General features: G+C 40.7%; 3 protein-coding genes across 3 annotated transcripts in view; all 3 read right to left on the reverse strand.

Moving 5' to 3' along the window:
• Positions 1-13,964, reverse strand: part of chd1l (chromodomain helicase DNA binding protein 1-like) — a 31,879-nt gene extending 17,915 nt beyond the window's left edge. The window contains exons 1-14 of the mRNA XM_079664992.1: positions 13,767-13,964; positions 11,090-11,202; positions 10,611-10,717; positions 8,350-8,455; positions 8,235-8,266; positions 7,255-7,336; positions 7,016-7,178; positions 6,252-6,407; positions 4,240-4,332; positions 4,071-4,167; positions 3,696-3,769; positions 3,502-3,612; positions 2,441-2,555; positions 1,728-1,881 (exon numbers count right to left, since the gene is read on the reverse strand). Of these exons, the coding sequence (XP_079521118.1) occupies positions 1,728-1,881; positions 2,441-2,555; positions 3,502-3,612; positions 3,696-3,769; positions 4,071-4,167; positions 4,240-4,332; positions 6,252-6,407; positions 7,016-7,178; positions 7,255-7,336; positions 8,235-8,266; positions 8,350-8,455; positions 10,611-10,717; positions 11,090-11,202; positions 13,767-13,863 (1,500 nt within the window). The 5' untranslated portion in view covers positions 13,864-13,964. The remainder of the gene's footprint in view (positions 1-1,727; positions 1,882-2,440; positions 2,556-3,501; positions 3,613-3,695; positions 3,770-4,070; positions 4,168-4,239; positions 4,333-6,251; positions 6,408-7,015; positions 7,179-7,254; positions 7,337-8,234; positions 8,267-8,349; positions 8,456-10,610; positions 10,718-11,089; positions 11,203-13,766) is intronic.
• Positions 13,965-16,559: 2,595 nt separating this feature from the next.
• Positions 16,560-22,123, reverse strand: sft2d2a (SFT2 domain containing 2a). Its single transcript, XM_079655094.1, has 8 exons — positions 21,700-22,123; positions 21,481-21,570; positions 19,491-19,576; positions 18,577-18,658; positions 18,452-18,487; positions 17,899-17,957; positions 17,508-17,537; positions 16,560-17,041 (listed from the first exon to the last, which is right to left on the reverse strand). Exons 1-8 carry the CDS (start codon positions 21,763-21,765, stop codon positions 17,002-17,004), a joined length of 489 nt encoding a protein of 162 aa, XP_079511220.1. The 5' UTR covers positions 21,766-22,123; the 3' UTR covers positions 16,560-17,001.
• Positions 22,124-23,229: 1,106 nt separating this feature from the next.
• The window catches only part of tmem45a (transmembrane protein 45a), a 25,764-nt gene continuing 23,993 nt past the window's right edge, over positions 23,230-25,000 (reverse strand). Inside the window, exons 5-7 of the mRNA XM_079659262.1 lie at positions 24,837-24,979; positions 24,184-24,280; positions 23,230-24,137 (exon numbers count right to left, since the gene is read on the reverse strand). Coding sequence (XP_079515388.1) covers positions 24,184-24,280; positions 24,837-24,979 — 240 coding nt within the window. The 3' untranslated portion in view covers positions 23,230-24,137. The remainder of the gene's footprint in view (positions 24,138-24,183; positions 24,281-24,836; positions 24,980-25,000) is intronic.

A 25,000-nucleotide genomic window follows, 5' to 3' on the forward strand; every position in this document is an offset into this window, starting at 1 on the left:
TTCATTACCATATGTAAGGGTTCGTGCTCAGAGGGGATTGTCGGGAAAGAGATGGCTGTTTGAGGAAGCTCCCATTTATTAACATTTCAACAAACAAGTTGCATATTTGCATAACGTATTCAAGTGTTAGCATTTAGTGCAATAGTAGCTACAGAACATGTGCTGTGTAAACTGTACTGTATCACATAGCGTTTCAGACACACACACTTTTCAACTTTCAAACTTAAACGGTGCGCTCCCAGCGCACGTACCGGCAGTGATCTACAGCAGTGGTTTTCAACCAGTGGTACGGGGACAAACTGTCTCGCTCTCGTAATGTCTGTCTGTCTTGCTCTCGTTCTGTCTCTCGCACCACTCTCGGTTCCACTTTTACTTTTGCGCGCTACCTGTCTCACTCTTTTCCGGCCTCCAGCTTTTCCTGCTGGAACCCGCCGCTTAAAGGTGGGGGGCGCGGACCGGCCATAGAGCCCATAGAGTTAAAGGTGGTGGACTGTAACCTGTCAAATCCATAGATTTAGGAGGTCCCCTAGTGGCCGTTAGCTGTAACAATCCATAGATTTAGGAGGTCCCCTAGTGGCCGTTAGCTGTAACAATCCATAGATTAGCCGCACCGTTATATAAACCGTAGGGTCGAAAAATGGGGAAAAAGGCGCGGCTTATAGTCAGAAAATTACGGTATTTGATATCCCTGCCCTAATGCCAAAGGAACTGAACATGTGTCGCAGTGTGATGTCTGTGTCTGGACGGCTGCGTGAAAAGGAGGGTTTCTGCCCCGTTACTTCTCCGCTGTTTTCTTGTCCCTCTTGTCTTTTTATTTTCTTCGCTGGGGACTCATCAGCCACAAACCATTCATCCACATTACTGTGCTCTCCAAATGTATTCAAATGAATATTAAAATCCTCCATGTTGCTCTCAGACGGGAGACAACGGGAAACTAAAGACAAGCAAACGAGTTAAGTCGACTTCTTTCTGCAGATGTGAGCGTCCTTAACAACGGTCAATGGCAGCGGTCTGTGCTACTGGTGTTCTGAATTGACCAATCAGAATCAAGTATTCAACTAAACCATGTAATAATCATAAATAATATATCATGCAACGATCAGTCGACTAATCGCCTAAATTGACGACCAGAAAAATCTTTAGTGGAGGGCAGCCCTAGCCCTCCATGGCTGGCAGCACATCCTGGGGATCAGCGTTTCCGCCAGGGGGGCACCTTGCCGTCATTTGACGCCCTTATCCAGCTCGGACCGCCCTGAACTCGAGCCGAGGGCGTCCAAAGAATTCTAATAATTCGAGAGAAGATCGAGAGTTTTTATCGCTTGAAATGACGAAAAGGAAAAAGGACAAGGACACCCCTCTGTTGGAGGGGCAAAGGATTTTGGTGGGATTCTTTTCGCCGCCAGCAAAACGTGTTCCTGTGACGGAGAGTGTACTGCCGGCGAGCCTTAACGGGGGGTGCTAGTGGAGCACGCGCGTGAACTGCAAATTCCCATCACTAATACGTAAAGAGATAGTATCTATAAGGGACGGCTCAATTCAAAATTCAAGTCACGTGACACGAGGTGATGTGACGTCACACCCCACCCCCCCGCTCTCGGGGTGGACGCCCTCTCAGCCCCGGTCTGGCGGAAACACTGCTGGTGATGTCTGTGCCGTTTCCACCACCCTGTGCGTCGTGTGATGTGCGGATGCTGTCAGGTGTTCATGTGTTATGGTGTGTTATTGACCTTTAGCCCTGCAGCCGCTGACTGAGCCTGGTCCATCAGAGAGAAGCGTCCCTCTTCTATCACCGTGTTGGTGAGCTGCAGCTTGGAAGCAGCTCGAGAATACATGATCTCCTCCACCGTGTCTCTGGCCAGCAGCCGGATCACCTTCACCGGCCTGGAGGGAGAAACTTTATTGTCGATCCTTCAGTTTGTGTGACAGATGTTAAAGGGCTTCTCCAGCTATAGGGTGCTGCAGGTGTTGCTGTGTTGCTCCCTGGTCCAATGGGATTTCTCCATTGGCTTTAGTTTCAATATTGCGTTTAAAATCTCTGCAAAAAAAAAAAGCTTTTTTTTTTATTCTTTGAAATAAAAAACTTTAATCTCAGAAATTCTGAGTTTGGGATACTGCCCCCTCTTCTGGCATTGTTTTAAACCTTTAATTGCCCTCCTAAACCGTTGTATGATTCTGTAATGCAGCCTGCTTGACATAATTATATTAGTAAAAAAAAAAAAAGTATTTCATTAATAAAAGTATTTTTAAAGAATTTTTAAGAAAAGTATTTTTAAGATTTTATAAAAAAAGTATTTTTAAGATTTTATAAGCAAATTACTTTTATAATTTAAAAGAAAATATTTGTTCTAATTAAAACATTTAAAACATATATAATTGTTTTATAATTGTTTTTTTTCTATATGAATCGTGTTTGACGTGTTATCCATGTGATGTGGTTCACCTGCTCTGCCCGATGCGGTGGCAGCGCGCCGCCGCCTGCAGGTCGTTCTGAGGGTTGAAGTCACTGTCCATGAAAATGACCGTGTCAGCCGCCGTGAGGTTCAGACCGACGCCCCCTGAAAACACATCAGATATTATTCCCCTGTTTATTGACTCAAAGTGTGACACGCTGCGACAGGAAGCCAGGTCTCTCTCTTCAGAGCGTGCAGCTCTTATCAGAGACATCTCCTTCCTCTGCTGCAGACTCGGATCCTGCAGCGTCGGCTTATCGCACAAAGTGACTGATATCTACAAACCGTCCCCACTGCTGTCTCAAGAAGCAACGCTCCACCTGCTGCATCTAAAACACTGCAGGAACTCAGTGTAACAGATGGAAACTGCCTCAATTGCAGAGGTGGGAAGTATTGGAGTACAAATACTTTGTTACTGTACTGAGTACATGTTTCTGGTGTCACTACTTGTTGACCAATCAGAACTTTATTTAGCCTCCGTATTGTTTATGGCTGAATGTTGGCTGCAAACATTTTTTAGATTCTTAAAGTGGACCTATCATGCTACATTTGAATAATATAGTGTAGGACCATACCTATATGAGGCATATTTATACTTTTTATTTTTCAAAATACCAAACAGATCATGCATTTTAGCCATTCCTCATTTCTCTCAATTTAACACTGTCTTTGCATCATGGGCTGATTCTGTGAGAACAGCACCATCTACAGGCCTGGCATATGTACTACAGCGTCTCCAGCGCTTTCCAACGGCAATATCCGTGGCTGTCTCCTCCTGATTGGTGGAGTTGGCCCAATAGCCGTAGCGCCACTTCTGTGACGTCAGAGAAGTGTTCAAATCTGGATCAGTCTGTATCAGATCCGTTGCAGCCCGTTTTTAGAGATTTGGGTATGGAGGAAAATAGAGAGGGTTGTGTTTGCTGACACTTGGTGAGTTCCCTGGAACACCGGGGACACATGTTCATGTAGAAAAGACGTACACAAGTGCCTTTAGCATGATAGGTCCCCTTTAAGTGGGCCCTGAGTTGGAAAATGTAGTGTTCCTCCTCACCTGCTTTCGTGCTCAGCAGGAACACGAAGATGTGTTTGCTGCTGAAGTTCTTCACCGCCAGATTCCTCTCCTCGCCGCGCACCGACCCGTCCAGACGCTCGTAGCTGAAACCTGAACTCCGAGGAGAAATATGTAAATATATATTCTGTTAATCTTTAGAGAGGAGAATCAGTACATACGTAAAGTGTGTTTACCTCTGAACTCCATGTAGTCCTGCAGGATGTCCAGCATCCTCGTCATCTGAGAGAACAGCAGCACCCTGTGGCCCCTACACACACACACACACACACACACACACACACACACACACACACACACACACACACACACACACACACACACACACACACACACACACACACACACACACACACACACACACACACACACACACACACACACACACACACACACACACACACACACACACACACACACACACACACACACACACACACACACACACACACACACACACACACACACACACACACACACACACACACACACACACACAGTCAGCAGGTAGTGAACATGGTGTGGTATATAATGAAAGGTAGATGTCTCACTCTCTGTGCAGGTGTGTCAGGATGCTGTCCAGCAGACACAGTTTCCCGCTCGCCTCCACCAGGTGTTCCCCCATCTCAAAGGGCTCCGACTCCACCCCTGACCACAGAAACATGTTAAATAAGATCCTATGAATCTCTATTTCCTGCCTTCCTTCCTCTTATATCTCACCATCGAACAGGTAGGGGTGGTCCACACACTTCCTCAGGTTCATCAGGATGTTCATCAGACGGTTCCTGCTGCCCTGATCACCTCTGAAAGCATCTGGAAACACACAGAGGCATGAGGAGGCAGAAAAACAGAATTATGACCTGGTTAGCGTGAGGGAGGAAAGTGAGGGCGGGGTCGAGGATGATACCAAGGTTACGGACGGGAGTTGAGGGGTTGACGATGGAGCCGTCGATGTTTAGAGAGAAATCATGGGTGGAGCGGGTTAGTGAGTTTGGGCCAATAAGGATTATTTAGATTTGTCACAGTTTAGTTTCAGAAAGTTTTTTAGCATCCATGTATTTTTAATGGTGAATTGGGAGTAGGTGGTTGCAGAAATAGTTTTTTAAGAGATGTAGAGTTGGGTGTCGAGTAGGTGTTGGCGGAGGATCTGTCCAAGTGGGAGGATCTAAATGATTAAAAAAACAGGGGACCAAGTACTGAGCCCTGGGGGACGCCTTGAGTGACTGAAGCGGTGGGGGATTTGTAGTTGTTGATGGAAATGAATTATTTTCTGCCAGAGAGATATGATTTAAACCAGGCGGGGGCGATACCAGTGATGCCAATTAAGGACTGAAGGCGGGTGATGAGGATGGACTGGTTAATGGGGTCGAAGGTGGCGGTTACTTAGAAGATAAAGTTTACTTAGAAGAATGTACTCAGTAGAGATAGTCCGATGAATGAGCCAGGTAACTATATCAGTCATTAATAGCTTACTGCAGATACATTGGTGTATGTTGGAGGATAAAGGAGAAGACATTACTGTAAAGAAACTCCAACTGGATTTGAGATAATTCAGAAACAGTGACTAGACTAACATATACAAAATATATTCAGTGTTGTTGCACTTATTGACAAAAACACAATAATCCTACTTAGATTTTCACATGGCTAATGAACATTAAGCTTCCTGCTGACTGGCAACTCATGCATATTCCCTTTAAGGATCAAATAACATGAGGTTTATAATGTTAAAATAAGGAAAAGTCAAAGGGCTGGAGCTCCAGTTGTGCGTCTCTGCATGAAATAGCAGTTTTTTAACATTTTAAACAACCTCCCACCTTGTCTTGGCGTTTGGATATGAACACATATTAAAAAACATGTTGATATCCCAACTTGCATCTTGTTTAAAAATAGTTGCTTGATGCTTGTTCGAACGAATTCAAATGAACAATATCAGTGTTTTTCACAGAATTTGATTCTATTTGTGGGGGCACCGCACCGCACCCCCCCCCCCCCCCGGCAAGAAAAGCCAAAGGCTCCTTATCCTATTCGGGTGGTCCATGCATCCACCCCCCCTCAAATAAGATAATACATGCGAGTTCATGGCTACTGTAGACAAGGACCTTGTTGCTCTGTGTTGTGTTGTTAATGAGTGAGACACACTGGAGTTGAGGATCTGTGGGGTTTAGTGTCCCAAAAACATCATTTACAATTCAGGCATTTAGCAGACACCTTATTCCAAAGAGACTTACAATGACCAATCACAGGGACATTCTCCCTGGAGTAACCGAGGGCTAAGTGCCTTGCTCAAGGGCACACTACTAGTGGTGTTCCAGGCAGGATTTGAACTCGCAACCTTCCGATCATCAGCCCACCTCACTATCCATTAGACTACCAACAAATAAAAAATAAATAATAATAATATATATTTTTTTTTTATGAGATCCATTTGTGGCGGACGATATTTAATTGTGACGGCCCGCCACAAATAAATCAATGTATGGGAAACACTGCAATATTGTAATATTCTTCATTTTAGTTGAATATTATGATGCATGTAAACAAAGTCAGTGTCAAAGTTGTAAAGTTTCCAGAATAGAAACTACAGAATAACCTGCTCCGTAAGTATATTGGTTGGAATATAATATAAATAAGGGATTGGTCAAAGGGATGTTTGTATATCATGACTGTTAGCTGATGAATCCTTCAATCAGAGTATTTAGCTCCCAGTACTGATACCACTACAGCCTCACCCAGGTCCTTCATCAGAAAGGCTTTGTAGTATTTCTTCTGCAGCGCCGACATGCCGTGATAAACCAGCAGCTCCGTCTTCTTGGGCAGATCCACGGCCACCTCGGCCTTCACTCTGCGCAGCAGGAAGGGCTCCAGCACGCCCTGCAGCGCAGAGGCTGGGGACAGGTCAAGGGTCAAGGTTAGGTTATTTGTGCGCTATTTTCAGAACAGTTTCAATAGTTTATCCCAATGCAAAGTGGTGGAGACATGTTCCCAGCGTCCCCGATGTGAGGGACACACCATGTGCCGGGTGTAGTTTAAAGAGGCCTGTTTGGACACGTATTCAAGCGTATAAGGGGCATAGGAGCTTAACACACATAGGTTATAAAGGGTGTACTATTTAGTTTTTAAAAAATAAAAAAATTTCCAAGACAATTTATTTCGTGTTAAATAAAATCATTTTTAAAGTTGTTTTTTTTAAATCGTCATCGTCGCTTTGAGCATTAGGAAAAGTGCTATACAAATCCCATGTATTATTATTATTATTATTATTATCTTTGATCTTGGAGAATATCCATGTTTTTTTACTTCTGTATTTGAGACCATTTTCTGTGTGTAAATATAGTAAATAAATCTAAAAGAATACTTACTTTTTTAATTAACAACTTAAATCTTAAAGACTATATCATGTTTTTTTATATTTTCCCTCTCTCTAACCTTTCTTTTGTTCTACCTTTAATTATTTTTTTTGCACAAACACCAACAAGAAGAAGTGGCATCGTACCCAGAGCCGGTTGGTTTTGCACGTTGGCGTATTTGCTGCAGAAGTTGTCCGTCTCCTCGGCGCTGAAGACGTCCGGCTGGATGAAGCTCAGCAGGGAGTAGAGCTCCTGCAGGTTGTTCTGGATCGGAGTCCCCGTCAGAAGCACGCGGAAACCCACAGAGAACTACACCAGAAGATATACAGATGAAGCACTAATATAAAGTAGTATCATAAAAGGTAGTCTCTACGCAGCTCAGTACCTGCGTCAGAGTTCTGTGCAGCAGCGAGTTTGCGTTCTTCAGTCTGTGAGCTTCATCCACGACCAGAACCTTCCACTTCCACCTGAGCAGAGCGGGAAATGTTGTGTTAGGGATGTCCCGATCACCTTTTTTTTGCTCTCAATCCGATTCCGATCATTTGATTTTGACAATTTGCCGATACCGATTTTTCCCGATCCGATCTTTATGCAATGCATTAAGAGAAAAAAAAGCATTCAAGTTGTCCCTTAAGGTTATTTTTTTATTTAAATGTGATATTCTATCCAACATGGATATAGCTTCTTTCTTTCACAGCAGCGTTGGATCAGTTCCGTTGTGCAGCATTGGATCAAAACTAAATAAAGCTTATCAGTACTCGTTAGCTTACTGCTACAATTAGACACTGCGCCCACTCTGTTGCCAGATTTGAGAGAAATAAGCAGGTCTATGAAAACAAGCCCCAAAGAAGCAACACATACATGATGTTCTGTCATTTGAAACCAAAACTAAGGCCTCAGGATGACTTTAAGACTTGAACATGGGCATTTTTGTTTTGTAACATTGAAAATCTTTTTTTTTTTTTTTTTAAAACGATCCCCGATTTTTTTCTCCCGATTCCGATCTTTTGAAAATCATGTGATCGGCTCCGATCCCCGATCACGTGATCGGATCGGGACATCTCTACTTAGAAACATCAGGATGAAATCTATTTCTTGCAAGAACACTACTTTGTGATAAAGCCATTGTAGGGTTGGAAACACATAGAAACACAGGCCAGAAAAGTATTCAGAGGAAAAAGACGATTCTTCAAATTTGAAAAAAATGTATTAAAATGTTTTACGACTTAATATTTAAATGTATAACCTCAGATCATAATTAAGGTTGTTACTCCTAGATTTGGACGTTATGTTTCCCTCTTTAATCTTAGAGGAAATCGAAATCTTCTCAGAATATTGAATGAGTGTTATTCAGAAAGCACTCACCGCTTTAGGAAGGAGGCGTCATTCAAACACAGCTGTGAAGGGAAGCATTGGAAAGTCAGTTCGAAAAGGTATTGGGTTGTTTCTCTCTAACTGATAGATGTAATGATCCCCAGACCTCGTACGTGGTGAGCAGAACCTGGAAGTGTTTGGTTTCTCCCTGGAGCTCAGCTCGTCTCTCTTTGTCTCCTTTGTAACACAACACAGTCAGAGAGGGAGCGAAGCTGCAACAAAACACGGAGTTTAGATTCTGAATAACTCATATACTCAACTATTTGGATCTGGCTCATCATGTTGCATGCAAGGCGGGTAGAGAGGCTTTTGTAGAAGTGCTTTTAGGAGTTTGGCTCATTCATAGGTAGTGTGATGAAGCGCTGAAGCTCATTTTCTTATAATAGAAATGTATTTGTTTCCCTTTGCACAAAAGGGGGAATAAATAAAAATGGTATAAACATAAGAACGTCGGTAGAGGCCAAAGTGTACAATGTTACCGCCTAGTGCTGGGAATCACCAGGCGGTAACCATACGAGACTATCGCCACACTTAAGCCACGATATTGAAGTACTGGATTCTACGATATGCTAAGTATTGCGATATACATTTTCATACAACACTCCTTACAAATCACCTGCGTCATATCCATGTCCGTCTTCTCTTCCTGGGTCAAAAATCTAAAATAATTCCATGATTTGTTTTTGTTCTGACTGACTTCCTGCCAACCCCACTCTCTTTACGCATGGCCGCACAAGAAGAAGCTCAGCACCATCTAGTGCGGGGTCGTCAAACTCAATTCCATGGCGGGCCACATCAGCATTATGGTTGCACTCAAAGGGCCGGTTGTAACTTTAAGACTATATAAGAATACATATATAAATATTTAATATCTATAAAATAATGTATTATATTGCATTATTGCCTCTGCATTGGATTATTATGGGATAGCGTAATACCTTCATAATTAACTACGTCTGAAAGCAGAAGTCTAGGGCAAATAATTGCAAGTCTCTTCAGTGAGAATGTCACAAAATGATTTAAAAAGAAAAACCACATCCTGGAAAAAATGTCAAAATAAAAAAAGTGACATTTTGAAAAAAGAAAAGTCAAATTCTGAGAAAAATGTCAAATTTGAGATGCATTGTGGGACATGTAGTTTATGGGCAACGTGCTTCTGTAAAGTAGCATGTAACCGTATAATAAACATATCATATTTTTTGCAAGCTCTTGGGCGGGCCACATAAAATGAAGTCGCGGGCCGGATTTGGCCCCCGGGCCTTGAGTTTGACACCCCTGGTCTAGTTGATTGAAAAAGCAATTGTTACCAAAAACTTTAATTTGGATTTGCAATATGAATAGTTTAAATAATAAAATATCTATACTTGGCGTCCGTGTATCGATACAATATCACAAAGTATCGCTATACTCTGCTGTAGTGATGATTTGCCCCTCCCTAGTACCGCCTGAGGAATGTGCAATAGGCGCCTCAATAATGAATGTGTCGCCTCTGCATGCCTTGATTTAACACGCTGCTTTAGGATCAATTGAGTAAATCTTATCTTATACTTAAACTTGATTTATTATATGAATGCACATCACATCATACAAACCACATCTTGTTATTGTAAATCCTGCACATGTTGCACATTTCTGCTCCATGCTACCTCTTTTAAATCAATATATTGACATGTGTTATTCTGTTTTACTGCACTCAGTTTCCTGCATGATTACATTTTGTGTATTTAGTTTTTTTAATAGTTGTAATTCCTTCTGCGTCTCTGTAGCAGGGGGGTCAAACTCAAATACACAGAGGGCCAACATTAAAAAATGTGTACTAGTGGAGGGCCGGACTGGTTCAATGTTTATTGCAGAACTTATTGAAATGAACTTATTGCACATATTAAACCAGGAACTAACAAAGCTTAAATGATTGCCTATAAAAACAACATTAAACATTAAATAATCAGTTGATTCATTTCTCATGGCTCTATCTGCAGCTTCTCCAGAGTCAGTTCTTATGAGTACATTTTCCCTCAGGCCAACAACAGCTTCAACAAAACTATTTCCTTCAAAGGATGCTAGTTCAGATACTTGGCATCTCATCTTGGGTGCAAGGTCCTCAATGTTTGGGCTCAGGCTCTGAGCTGAGGAGACCCTCAGGATGGAGAGAAGGTGTGCTTGCAATATACCGGAGGGCCAGATCTAACAGGAATTAGAAACTATCTTGCGGGCCGAAATTAAATCAACCACGGGCCTGATTTGGCCCCCGGGCCTCGAGTTGGACACATGTGCTCTGGAAGCACCACTTCTACCAAAGGGAATTCCTCGTGTGTGTAAACCTACTCAAAATGATTCTGATATTTATATCTGATTAAGTGGATGTACCTCTGCAGCTCGTTCCTCCAGTTCTCCATGACGGACAGCGGGCTCAGAACCAGAAAGGGACCGCTCTGCCCGAGAGACCCGGACATGAAGACCAGCAGAGAGATGGTCTGCAGGGACAACATAGTATTATACTTTAATCATATTCAACATGATTTAAATATATATATTTTCAATCACTTATTCGATCGTTTTTTAATCTTTATAAAAATCATAATTTCATTTATTTATCTATTATGTAAGATTTTATTTAATTCCAATCCTATAATGTTTTTTCCCTGTATTAAAGCGCACTTTGTAACGACGTTAACTTTACTGATAAACCTTAATATAGTTTCCTGTAATCTTCTGCTCGGTTACACAAATAGAAAAAGCAGGTGAGATATAGACGACCAGTGTCCGTACCAGACCACAGACATCGTGACTTATTGAAGTGTGACGACCCTCATGATTGGTTATAAGAGGAGCCGATGGATCAGTACCTGGCAGGTTTTCCCCAAACCCATCTCGTCTCCTAAGATGCATCCTTGCTGCTTCCTCTGACACTCAGACAGCCACTGAACCCCGTCCAGCTGGTAGGGCCGCAGCGTGATCCCTGAGAGGAGAGAAACATGTAGACACATGTTAGGGAACAGTGTGTGAGGAGACAAGATGTTAGGAAACAGTGTGTGAGGAGAGAAGATGTTAGGAAACAGTGTGTGAGGAGAGAAGAAGTTAGGAAACAGTGAGTGAGGAGAGAAGATGTCAGGAAACAGTGTGTGAGGAGAGAAGATGTTAGGAAACAGTGAGTGAGGAGAGAAGATGTTAGGAAATAGTGTGTGAGGAGAGAAGATGTTAGGAAACAGTGTGTGAGGAGAGAAGATGTTAGGAAACAGTGTGTGAGGAGAGAAGATGTCAGGAAACAGTGTGTGAGGAGAGAAGATGTCAGGAAACAGTGTGTGAGGAGACAAGATGTTAGGAAACAGTGTGAGGAGAGAAGATGTGAGGAAACAGTGTGTGAGGAGAGAAGATGTTAGGAAACAGTGTGTGAGGAGAGAATATGTTAGGAAACAGTGTGAGGAGAGAAGATGTGAGGAAACAGTGTGTGAGGAGAGAAGATGTTAGGAAACAGTGTGTGAGGAGAGAAGATGTCAGGAAACAGTGTGTGAGGAGAGAAGATGTTAGGAAACAGTGTGTGAGGAGAGAAGATGTTAGGAAACAGTGTGTGAGGAGAGAATATGTCAGGAAACAGTGTGTGAGGAGAGAATATGTTAGGAAACAGTGTGTGAGGAGAGAAGATGTTAGGAAACAGTGTGTGAGGAGAGAGGAGGTTATAGAAACATCTCAGGTAGAAAAGTGTACTCTCTTCTTTTCTCTCAGTACGTACTTTGTGGCCCTCTCTCAGTGCGCACCTTGGATCAATGTGATGCATTTCTGCAGGTCTTCCAAAAACCTCAACAGGCCTTTAACATATTACAAACATCCCCAAACTATGTAACACCCTACCAAGAAGTATGAGAGGCAAGCTGAGGAGACAGCAGACTCATTAAAAGCACTATGCGATGCATTCTATGAATTAAACAAATACAAATAAAGCTGTGTGATTATTATTAAATACATATTGAAAAACACCTCTGAACTGTAGGCAGCAGAAATACACAGTAGCAGAAAATGGAAATACTCAAGTAAAGTACAAGTACTTCAAAACTGTACTTAAGTAAAGTACTTCAGTAAATGTTACTTTACTCCTCTGGTATGATATACAAAGAGTAATATCTCTTAAGCAGACTGACTATCTTTCTGGCATATTTCATTTCATTTCATTTCAAACCTTTATTTAGACAGATTAGTCCCTTGAGATCATCGATCTCATTTACAAGGGAGACCTGCATCATTTAGTTCCACATGAAACATAAAAACAACATACAAACAACAGAGGATATCATATTTACATATTCAACATTTACAACTACCCAGAGTGTCAGAAAGCATTTCATTTAGACATGCCTTAAATACATTCAAAGAAATAAAAATGCTCAATTTCAATTTTGCCTGTAGACTGTTCCAAGCAAGTGGAGCTGCGCACATAAAAGCTGTCTTACCTAAGACAGTCCTTACTCTTGGCACATCTAACAAGACTATATCCTGTGATCGCAGACAATAGCTGCTTGCAACTTTCTGCTTTATCAAAGAACAGATATAATACGGGAGTTTGCCCAACATAGCTTTATAGATAAAAGTGTACCAGTGACTGAGCCTCCGTACAGTGAGTGATGGTAAACCTGCCTTGGTATACAGTGTACAGTGATGAGTAAGTGCTTTACAGTTAGTGACAAATCTCAGAGCACTATGATACGCAGCATCTAGTTTGCTTAGGTAGTTGGCAGGTGCATTCATATACAGCAGATCACCATAGTCCAGCACAGGTAAAAAGGTCACAGTGACTAGCCTTTTCCTGGCCTCAAGCGAGAAACAGGACTTATTCCTGAAAAAGAAACCTAGCCTAACCCTCAGTTTTTTAAGCAGGTTATTGACATGAAGTTTAAAAGAGAGACAGTCATCAAGCAAGATACCAAGGTATTTGAAACAGGCAACAACTTCAAGTTTTGTTCCTTGCGTTGATACAATATCTAAAACAGGCTCTGGTGACTTTTTAGCTTTTGAAAAGAGCATTATCTTGGTTTTATCCACATTTAAAAGAAGCTTTAGTTCAGAGAGCTGAGTCTGAATAATGTTAAAAACAGCCTGTAATTTAACAACCGCCTCCTGAATGGAGGGACCTGCACATATCTGAATAATATGATCATTCTTATGGGTACAAATACTGGTTTGTCGTTTTTTATTACACACATATTTAATGATATGTTGGTTTGGATAAGTAATCATTAGAGATGTAGGCTGTTGGGAGGCGTGTGGCGCAGCGGATAAGGTGTTGGTGTTGTGATCGGGGAGCACAGGTTCAAACCCCACTGCAGTCAGTATGTCGTTGTGTCTTTGAGACACTTCACCCCAAATTGCTCCAGTGGGGATTGAGTACGTACGTCGCTTTGGATAAAAGCGTCTAACAAGTGACATGTAATGTAATGTATAAGAAGCATCTCTTGGAATCAGAAACAGTTTTACACATAGGAATGATCTGGCTTGGTGCACATCGTACATTTTAACAGTTAAACTTCGTACCTGTTAACCCGAGCTTCTGTAAGTCAGTCTGAGAAACAGAAGTCTTCTTCTTCTTCTTCTCCTCGCTGTGTTTTATCTTTGTTAGCAGGTCAGACATGTTTACAGAGCTAAAGTTAGCAGCTAACAAACACAACAATAACAAAACTTAACTTCCCTCCATGAGACGAGTGCAGTGCAGAGACTTCCGGGTAGAGTCACGTGACAAAGGGGAAAGGCGCGCGTTCGTCTGTTTTTTTATTCTTTTAAACAAATCTCCTAAAACTAGTTTTTCCACATCTCATTATTAATCATCATGACAAATAGTTGGTTATCCATCGAGTATATCATTTTAAAATTAAGTCTATTTTATTTGTTATTGCTCTTTTTGAAAAATAAAACATAAAAACATTACACACACACACACACACACACACACACACACACACACACACACACACACACACACACACACACACACACACACACACACACACACACACACACACACACATACACACAGCAGAAAAAAACGACAAACCAGTATTTGTACCCATAAGAATGATCATATTATTCAGTTCAGAACTATATGAGTTTAAATTATTTATATTCAAAGTATTTGAGAAAATTCATTTAACTCCACGCTAAATATTTTTGTTAATTGGTTAAAACGTCTTCTGTCAGTTATAGCCAGAGGTGGGAAGTAGTGAAGTACTAACACTTTGTTACTGTACTTAAGTACATGTTTCTGGTATCAGTACTTTACTCGACTACTGTACTTATTTTTCTGACAACTTTTTACTTTGACTTCTTACATTTTGAACACAAATACCTGTACTTTCTACTTCTTACATGTTGAACTCAAATACCTGTACTTTCTACTTCTTACATGTTGAACCCAAATACCTGTACTTTCTACTTCTCACATGTTGAACTCAAATACCTGTACTTTCTACTTCTTACATGTTGAACACAAATACCTGTACTTTCTACTTCTTACATGTTGAACCTAAATACCTGTACTTTCTACTTCTCACATGTTGAACTCAAATACCTGTACTTTCTACTTCTCACATGTTGAACACAAATACCTGTACTTTCTACTTCTCACATGTTGAACTCAAATACCTGTACTTTCTACTTCTCACATGTTGAACTCAAATACCTGTACTTTCTACTTCTTACATGTTGAACTCAAATACCTGTACTTTCTACTTCTTACATGTTGAACCCAAATACCTGTACTTTCTACTTCTTACATGTTGAACACAAATACCTGTACTTTCTACTTCCTACATGTTGAACTCAAATACCTGTACTTTCTACTTCCTACCTGTTGAACTCAAATACCTGTACTTTCTACTTCTTACATGTTGAACACAAATACCTGTACTTTCTACTTCTTACATGTTGAACACAAATACCTGTACTTTCTACTTCTTACATGTTGAACTCAAATACCTGTACTTTCTACTTCCTACCTGTTGAACTCAAATACCTGTACTTTCTACTTCTTACATGTTGAACCCAAATACCTGTACTTTCTACTTCTTACATGTTGAACACAAATACCTGTACTTTCTACTTCTTACATGTTGAACACAAATACCTGTACTTTCTACTTCTTACATGTTGAACCCAAATACCTGTACTTTCTACTTCTTACATGTTGAACACAAATACCTGTACTTTCTACTTCCTACCTGTTGAACTCAAATACCTGTACTTTCTACTTCTTACATGTTGAACACAAATACCTGTACTTTCTACTTCTTACATGTTGAACTCAAATACCTGTACTTTCTACTTCTTACATGTTGAACTCAAATACCTGTACTTTCTACTTCTCTCATTTTCCAAACAGGCTGGTTCCTTTAGTCTGAATGTGTGTTTGGTGGCGTGATCATTATTATTTAGAGTCATTGCGTGCCTATTGATTTGAACACGATCCGTGTATCCATCATTTCCTGGTCTTCTCTAAAGAAGAGGGACCAATGGAAACGTTGTCATGTTGCCGTTGTTCACCATGGAAACATTCATTAGCTAACAATGACATTATTGTTCTATTAATATAAAGGGAGGTCAGGTACTCTTTAAAACAGCTGCTAGTTATGGGTACTTTTTACTGAAGTACATTTCAAAGTTATTTACTTTGACTTGAGGAAAGAAGTTTAGTCAGTACTTCTACTTTCACCAGAGTATTTTCAAACAGGAGTATCTGTACTTCTACTTGAGTAAAGTATGTGTGTACTTCTACTTGAGTAACGGATGTGTGTACTTCTACTTGAGTAAAGGATGTGTGTACTTCTACTTGAGTAAAGGAAGTGTGTACTTCTACTTGAGTAAAGGATGTGTGTACTTCTACCCGAGTAAAGGGTGTGTGTACTTCTACTTGAGTAAAGGAGGTGTGTACTTCTACTTGAGTAAAGGATGTGTGTACTTCTACTTGAGTAAAGGATGTGTGTACTTCTACTTGAGTAACGGATGTGTGTACTTCTACTTGAGTAAAGGATGTGTGTACTTCTACTTGAGTAAAGGAAGTGTGTACTTCTACTTGAGTAAAGGATGTGTGTACTTCTACCCGAGTAAAGGGTGTGTGTACTTCTACTTGAGTAAAGGAGGTGTGTACTTCTACTTGAGTAAAGGATGTGTGTACTTCTACTTGAGTAAAGGATGTGTGTACTTCTACTTGAGTAAAGGATGTGTGTACTTCTACTTGAGTAAAGGATGCGTGTACTCTACTTGAGTAAAGGATGTGTGTACTTCTACCTGAGTGAAGGATGTGTGTACTTGAGTAAAGGATGTGTGTATTTCTACTTCAATTCAATGGGGCTTTATTGTCATGAAAGTTAAATTAAACAATGTTGCCAAAGCATCACAATACAAAATAATTAACAACATTAACATACATTTCAAATGTTTACATATTATTGATGATATATACTTCTACTTAAGGAAAGGATGGGTGTACTTCTACTTGAGTAACGGATGTGTGTACTTCTACTTGAGTAAAGGAAGTGTGTACTTTTGACCTCTGGTAATAGCAGTAACGAGGCTGTTTTTATTTACAAAACAATTCAAAGCTTTATTTATTATAAATATTTACACATTTTATAAAACAAGCGTACTGTCGTTAACATTGGTAAAGTAATCAATACGTACCAAACACTAATCATCTCACAGAAAGAAGCAGAAACTATTTAAAATGCACATGTTTGGAGATAAAATCAGAGGAGGGTCTTCAGCCAGAGACCGATCCTCACTTCATACACACAGCCACCAGCTTCAGGATCGCCTCCCTGCAGAGCACATCACACACAATCAATCACAGAATCAATCAATCACACAGAGTCAATCACAGAATCAATCAATCACAGAATCAATCAATCACACAGAGTCAATCACAGAATTAATCAATCACACACAATCAATCACAGAATCAATCAATCACACACAATCAATCACACACAATCAATCACACAGAGTCAATCAATCACACACAATCAATCACACAATCAATCACACAATCAATCACACGGTCAATCAATCACACACAATCAATCACATAATCAATCAATCACACACAATCAATCAATCACACACAATCAATCACAGAATCAATCAATCACACAGAATCAATCACAGAATCAATCAATCACACACAATCAATCACAGAGTCAATTAATCAATCACACAATCAATCAAATCTTGTTTCTGGACCTTAAAGCAGCTGATAGGATTAAATGTTCAGTTTAAAAACCTCACCTGACAAACGGGATGTAGGACAGACTGTACCTGCAGAGAGAAGGTCTTTTGATGTCAGAAATTCAAAGTAATTCAAGTGTAAAATCCAGAAATCCAGAAATAGAGGAATGGAGAAATGGAGGAATGGAGGAATGGAGAAATAGAGGAATGGAGAAATGGAGGAATGGAGGAATGGAGAAATGGAGGAATGGAGGAATGGAGGAATGGAGGAATGGAGGAATGGAGAAATGGAGAAATGGAGGAATGGAGGAATGGAGGAATGGAGAAATGGAGGAATGGAGGAATGGAGGAATGGAGGAATGGAGAAATGGAGGAATGGAGGAATGGAGGAATGGAGGAATGGAGAAATGGAGAAATGGAGGAATGGAGGAATGGAGGAATGGAGACTCACCAGGCGAACGACAGGATCTGCAGGATGACGAATAACAGAGCGAGGCCGAAGTTCTTCCACTGAGAGAGAATAAGAGATAAGACTTCATTAATACTTTGATCTATAAGACTACATACAGGGGAAGATGCATTTAGCATCATTACACATTCTCACTGCAGAAAATGGTCTTTAGTGATACTCTCTTCAATATTTTCCTCTTTTATTGCAAGTAAATCTATACCTGAAAGAAAATATGCAGATATAAATAAATGCATACATTCAAATTAAACAACAAAAATAGGTATATAAATGAAATAAATACAAATAAATAACAAATATATTTTATGTATTTTTATTTCTTATCAAACAGAAAAAGAAACGAGGAAATAAAAAAATAAAAATGTGTTTATTTGTATATTTTTTAATAAATGTGTAAACAAACAAACAGAAACACAAAATATTACTTTTGTCTTATATCTAATAAAACAACAGAGAAATAAATGAATATATATATTTGTATATGTTAACTAAAATGTTTTCTGTTTTATTTTAAGTTTTCGTCAATTAAACTCACCCAGAAGGCGGCGCAGAGCGTCAGCACCAGGCACGTCTACAGAGGACAAAATGAAATCATCATCACATGTTCTTTATGAACCCCCAGTTAGAGTTTGATCCTGGAGGGTGAACGGCGATACGTACGATCATGAGGGCGGTGGCCAGAGCCCGGGTCTTATCACACATCTTCTTCAGCTGCCTCATCGGACCCATCAGAAACATGGTGCTGAAACACAAGAATCAAACACATCTGAATATTCAAATGACTTCAGAACTATCCATCCATCCATCCATCTTCTCCCGCTTGTCCGTGGTCGGGTCGCGGAGGTATCAGTTCCAGCAGAGCCCCAAACTTTCCTTTCCCACATCAACCAGCTCTGACTGGGGGGTCCCAAGGAGCTCCCAGGCCAGAGAAGAGATATAATCCCTCCACCTGGTCCTAGGTCTACCCCTCGGTCTCTTCCCAGCTGGACGTGCCTGGAACACCTCCCTAGGGAGGCGCCCAGGTGGCATCCTAACTAGGTGGCATCCTAACTAGGTGCCCAAACCACCTCCACTGGCTCCTTTCGACGCCAAGGAGGAGCGGTTCAACTCCGAGTCCCTCCCTGAGGACTGAACTTCTCACCTTATCCCTAAGGGAGACGCCAGCCACCCTGCGGAGAAAACCCATCTCGGCCGCTTGTATCCGCGATCTCGTTCTTTGGGTCATGACTCACATCAGAACTAATACTTTAATAATCCTGATAAGCTGCTGCTTCAATGTGCATATTATACCCTTTGATGTAACTGAAGTGTGATATTGAGGTACTTATACTTGAGTATTTCCATGTTCTGATTCTCAACTCCACCACATATTGTAAATATTGCACTTTTTACCACATAGTTCATAGATAGTGAATTTAGGTCAAGATTTGACCGGCAGAGGATATGATTAGATACAAATCTCAATGACACAGCTTCAACGACACATTACTAAGATGCTGCCTGTATGAACGCATCAGTAGTAATACCTGGATCTTAAACAGAATACACAGAAGGGTCTATGTGGAGACACTGACCTGCCAATAGTACAGATGTTTCCAAAAGTGTAAAAAACGATGAAGAGGGTGATGCCGACCTTCGGGATGAAGAGCGCACACACTCCCTGCAACATACACAGCAACATGGTGGTTAACACACACACACACACACACACACACACACACACACACACACACACACACACACACACACACACACACACACACACACACACACACACACACACACACACACACACACACACACACACACACACACACACACACACACACACACACACACACACACACACACACACACACACACACACACACACACACACACACACACACACACACACACACACACACAGCAGCTGGCACTTTAAAGGCAGGATGGATGGATGGACCTCTACCTGCTAAACAGAACGAGAGGCAACAACCAGGAAGAGACTCAAAGACTACAAAGAGACATGAAAGGACTACAAAGAGATCAAAACAAAAAGACACAACATAACCAGAAAAAACATAGACGCGAAAGAGAAACCAAAAACTACAAGAGGCACATGACAACAAAGAGACTAATAACCAACACCCACCCTAACTAGGTAAGGACCGGAACAAACAACAAACACAAACTGAAATAACCACAAGACACAAGACAACCACAAAGAGGTCCAATCAGAAGACAGCTACCAAAGTCAACTGAATAAGGATGACACAAAATAACTCCAGCGAGATTAAAGTGAGCAGAATTAACATAAAATACCCAAAACAACGACACATAAAACAAATCATTGGAGACACAATAACCCCAAAACACCCGAAGGAAGGGAGACACCACAGAGAGACAACAACACTTCAAAGAGGACACACCATTCCTAAAAACTAGTTAAAGGTCCCATGTCATGCTTGTCTGGTTCTCACCCGTCCCCTTGTGTGTTATGAAGGTGTTTCTGCATGTGAACGGTCTGCAGAGTCACAAACCCTCAAAGTACACCCTGTAGGGAGTAAAACTCTAACACAGAGAAGACCTGTCTATGCTGCCCCTGAACGCCTCGTTGGGGGTTTGTCTTTTTCCATTTCCAGGAGCTCCAACAAGCCGTGTAGGACAGAGAGTGAATACACATCATACTTGTCAACCCTCCCGATTTTCGCGGGAGACTCCCGATTTCATTGCCCTCTCCCGGTTTCCTCCCGGGGTCATATTTCTCCCGCATTTCTCCCGATTTCTGACAAAATCAGATTTACACACCACTGTTTCCACTCGGACTTTAATACAGCTACACCATTGTTTTGGTTTCCATGGTAACACGTCTCCAGGTCCAGCCCACACATATGCTCCATCAAGGACGGTGCTACAGGCCGCAAGGCATTGCACTTACAACTACAATAAGCATGTTAATGTTAATCTAACAGCTCCGGCGATCCACTAGCACCCCCCCCCGCCCCCCCCCCCCCCAATTTTGCATTTTGAAATGCTCCCGATTTCTGAGGTCTAAAGGTTGGCAAGTATGATACGTACATACTATACAGAGATGCTGGATGAGAAACCAATGTGAGTTTGGAACATTGAACAATGTGAATCTATTCTAGTAGACCTCAACAATGGAACTATGATCAGTAGAAATGGCCATGACATGGGACCTTTAATATCTAGTGTAAAACTACAAAAGAGGCAAAACAACAGAACAAGAGACGCAAAGACACCCAAAGAAAGTACAACTGAGACACATTTGATCACAAAAAGAGACACAAAACAACCTCAGAGAGACGCAAAGATGGTACAAAGAGACATGAAACTACCAAAGCAGCACTTTGTGTGTCTCTATAAAACATGTGTCATCTTTAGCATGTGAGGACTCTCCCTCTGAGGCTGATCTGCAGCATTCCTCAGAGCAGGAAGAACCAGACCAGCTGCTCCTACTTCCTCTCAGAGAGGAGCCTCTCACACACACCAACACACACACTAACACTCACACACACCAACACACACATTATTCATATTTCAATATAGTTATAATCTCACCAGCAGAGTGCACACCCCCCCGACCACAAAGCACGCGATGAACCCTTTAACACGAGTCCCCCATCCCAGCGTGGAGGCCTCATTCACGGTCTGTGGGAATTTAGAGATTACAGTTAATACATCATATTCAACACTACAGGAGAGAGAGAGAGAGTGTGTGTGTGTGTGTGTGTGTGTGTGTGTGTGTGTGTGTGTGTGTGTGTGTGTGTGTGTGTGTACCTCCAGCACCGTCCTGTCATCTCGTCGCGCCTCCTCTCCACTCAGCACAGACTGCAGTTTATCCATCACGAGACCCTCACTCTAAAATCTAAAGTCTCAGCCTCTGAACTAAGTCTGTTTCCTGAAGTGAGGGAAAGTCTCTTCAAATCTGTGGATGGACTAAACCGTCACGTGACTGCTGTCAGGCAGGTATCTCCTCACCTGAAGGTGGAGGCTACAGGTGAATCACAGCTGAGAGGAGGAGGTCTCACTCTGACCTGTTTTACATCCACCGGAATGGGGGCTGACAGCAAATCGAGATTCGGTGATGACGTATTTCTGTGGTTATCTTTTTAATAATTCATCTTTTATTTATATTTACACTTTAACTGCATTTTAACACACTTATCACTCATGAATAATTATTTCCATTTTATGAACATGTTTTTAGTTTTTTACAAAATTATTAATCATTTAAATGTAGACACAACAATTCATGCGTTTTACTTTTATTTATTTATTCATTATTATTTATTTATTATTATTATATCTGTATTTTTTTTTATTATTAATTTTTTTTGAAAAATATGGCCACATTTTTAAGAACAGAGTGATACATCTTCTTTCACACAGACTCTCTTTGTTGCCATGGCTTAAACATATTGTTTCGTTTTTAAAAATATGAGATATTTAGTTAAATATTCATGTTTTCTGCTTCTTGTTTGGTTTACCTTGTATTATTATTTTCTATTGATTGCTTATTTGTTTGTGTCTATAAAATTTCAACATTTTGCTAAATTTCAGAAATCATTTGTGCACATTAACCCTCCTATTGTCTTCGTCCCCCGTCCCCCCCCCTTACTTTGGTGTTCGCGCTCAAAGTTGACTGGTCCTGTTTTAACTGCCATTACATTAACACAAAAACCATGAATCATCAGCACATTTCATTTAACACCCTTTCAAACTGTACATATTATATCAGACTACTGGTGTACATGAAACACTGCAGTAAATATACAAAGAACAGACACTGAACATGTATTGGTGTGCCAGGTGTGATCCATGTGGGGGGAGGGGCACATAAGGGGGAACACATCTAGAGTGTGTGTGTGTGTGTGTGTGTGTGTGGGGGTGTGTGTGTGTGTGTGTGTGTGTGTGTGTGTGTGTGTGTGTGTATGTGTGTGTGTGTGTGTGTGTGTGTGTGTATGTGTGTGTGTGTGTGTGTGTGTGTGTGTGTGTGTGTGTGTGTGTTTTATCTGATCCGGATGGTTACTAATTCCTTTTCTTTATGGCGGTCATGTTTGACCGGGAACACCATGGGTGTTACAAAGTTGACTAGACCATCCAAAATTCAATGAAGGTGGTGATCAGCCATTGTATATGTTCAAATGTCTACTGTGACGGATATCAGAAAGCCTTAATGCAATCGAATGTAAAACAAAAAAGTTATGATTGAGGAAAGTAGTAAATCGGTCAGTTTTGACCCGAAGACAACAGGAGGGTTAAAGGATGTTTTACCCATAAACCTAAAAAACACATTTATAAAACCAGTATGAATATAGTCTTTAATAACATCAAAGAGCAAGATTTAAAACAATTGAATACAAACCTTATTTTTTGGCATTGGGGTTCGACACAAAGACACAAGATGGCGATAGAGGACAGGACGAAGGTCCATGGAAAGCTTCCCTTACCATGAGTTCATGTTAAAATGTGTGTGCAAGTCATCACTGAGAATGAACAGAGTGTGTGGAGCCACGGAGAAATAAATAGCGATGAACACTGAGGCGTCAGAGGAGGAGATATATTTCCTCCGCTGTGTTTCCATCGTGCCGCTGCTGGAAACGTCCCTGATTGAATTCTGATTTATACAAAACGACAGTCCTCTTAAAACTCTGACAGTCTTTTCAAGATCTCATCTACAAGATCTGGTCTTCAAAAGATCTGGTCTTCAAAAGATCTGGTCTTTATAAGATCTGGTCTATAAGATCTGGTCTTTATAAGATCTGGTCTTTGTAAGATCTGGTCTTTGTAAGATCTGGCCTTTAAGATCTGGTCTATAGGATCTGGTCTATAAGATCTGGTCTATAAGATCCGGTCTTTAAGATCTGGTCTTTGTAAGATCTGGTCTATAAGATCTGGTCTATAAGATCTGGTCTTTATAAGATCTGGTCTATAAGATCCGGTCTTTAAGATCTGGTCTTTGTAAGATCTGGTCTATAAGATCCGGTCTTTAAGATCTGGTCTTTATAAGATCTGGTCTTTATAAGATCCGGTCTTTATAAGATCCGGTCTTTAAGATCTGGTCTTTGTAAGATCTGGTCTTTATAAGATCCGGTCTTTAAGATCTGGTCTATAAGATCTAGTCTTCAAAAGATCTGGTCTTTAAGATCTGGTCTTTGTAAGATCTGGTCTATAAGATCTGGTCTTCAAAAGATCTGGTCTTTATAAGATCTGGTCTTTATAAGATCCGGTCTTTAAGATCTGGTCTTTACGAGACCCTCACTATAAGATCTCGTCCTCAGACTCCGGCTCTCGGTCTCGAGGCTTCAGGAGTCCCATCTCCATCGGAGGAATCCGTCTGAGCCGCGAGCGAACCACACTGCAGAGGAAACAGAGAGAAAAACTGTCAAAAATACAGAAAATTATGATTTTTGTGCAAAAATGTCAGAAAAAGCAGTTTTATCATTTGACATTTTGTGCTTTTTTCTTTGTTTTTTATCACATTATATTGAATATATTTAAAAAAAGATGTATATAAGTTATTCATGTACATTGTTCTCATCCTGAGAGAAACACACTGCAGGAAAAACATGGAAGACATTCAAAAAATAGAGAATTGACAGAAAAAATGATGATTTGTTTGTAAAGATTTGAGAAACAGCCGTTTTAAAATATTGAAATTACTGATTTTCTTATATTTAAAAAAAAGATATAAATAATAATAAATTGCGCTCATCTGTAGCGCACTAAACTGTAGAGGAAACATTAAAAACATAAACATAACTAAATCTGCAATGAAAAGTCAACTGAGTAAATAATAACATTTCGTTATGATAATTGATGGTTTCCAAACTCTCAAGTCTGGAGACTTTCAGGTTTTATAATAAATTAAATATTCAATCATTTAATATATTTATTTTGCAGCGTTGGCTCACCAGGTGACGGCGGCGTAGATCCCGCTGACGATAACCATGGCGACGGCGAGGTGCCAGGAGAAGCACATGGTGACGAACATTACGTTGTTGTGATCCGACTGATCCCAGACCTGCCCGTGGGGGGAGTACAGCACGAAGCCGATCTGCAGACAGGAACAAACACT

Source organism: Notothenia rossii (genome assembly GCF_949606895.1).
Source record: "Notothenia rossii genome assembly, chromosome: 1".
NCBI classification, from domain to species: domain Eukaryota; kingdom Metazoa; phylum Chordata; class Actinopteri; order Perciformes; family Nototheniidae; genus Notothenia; species Notothenia rossii.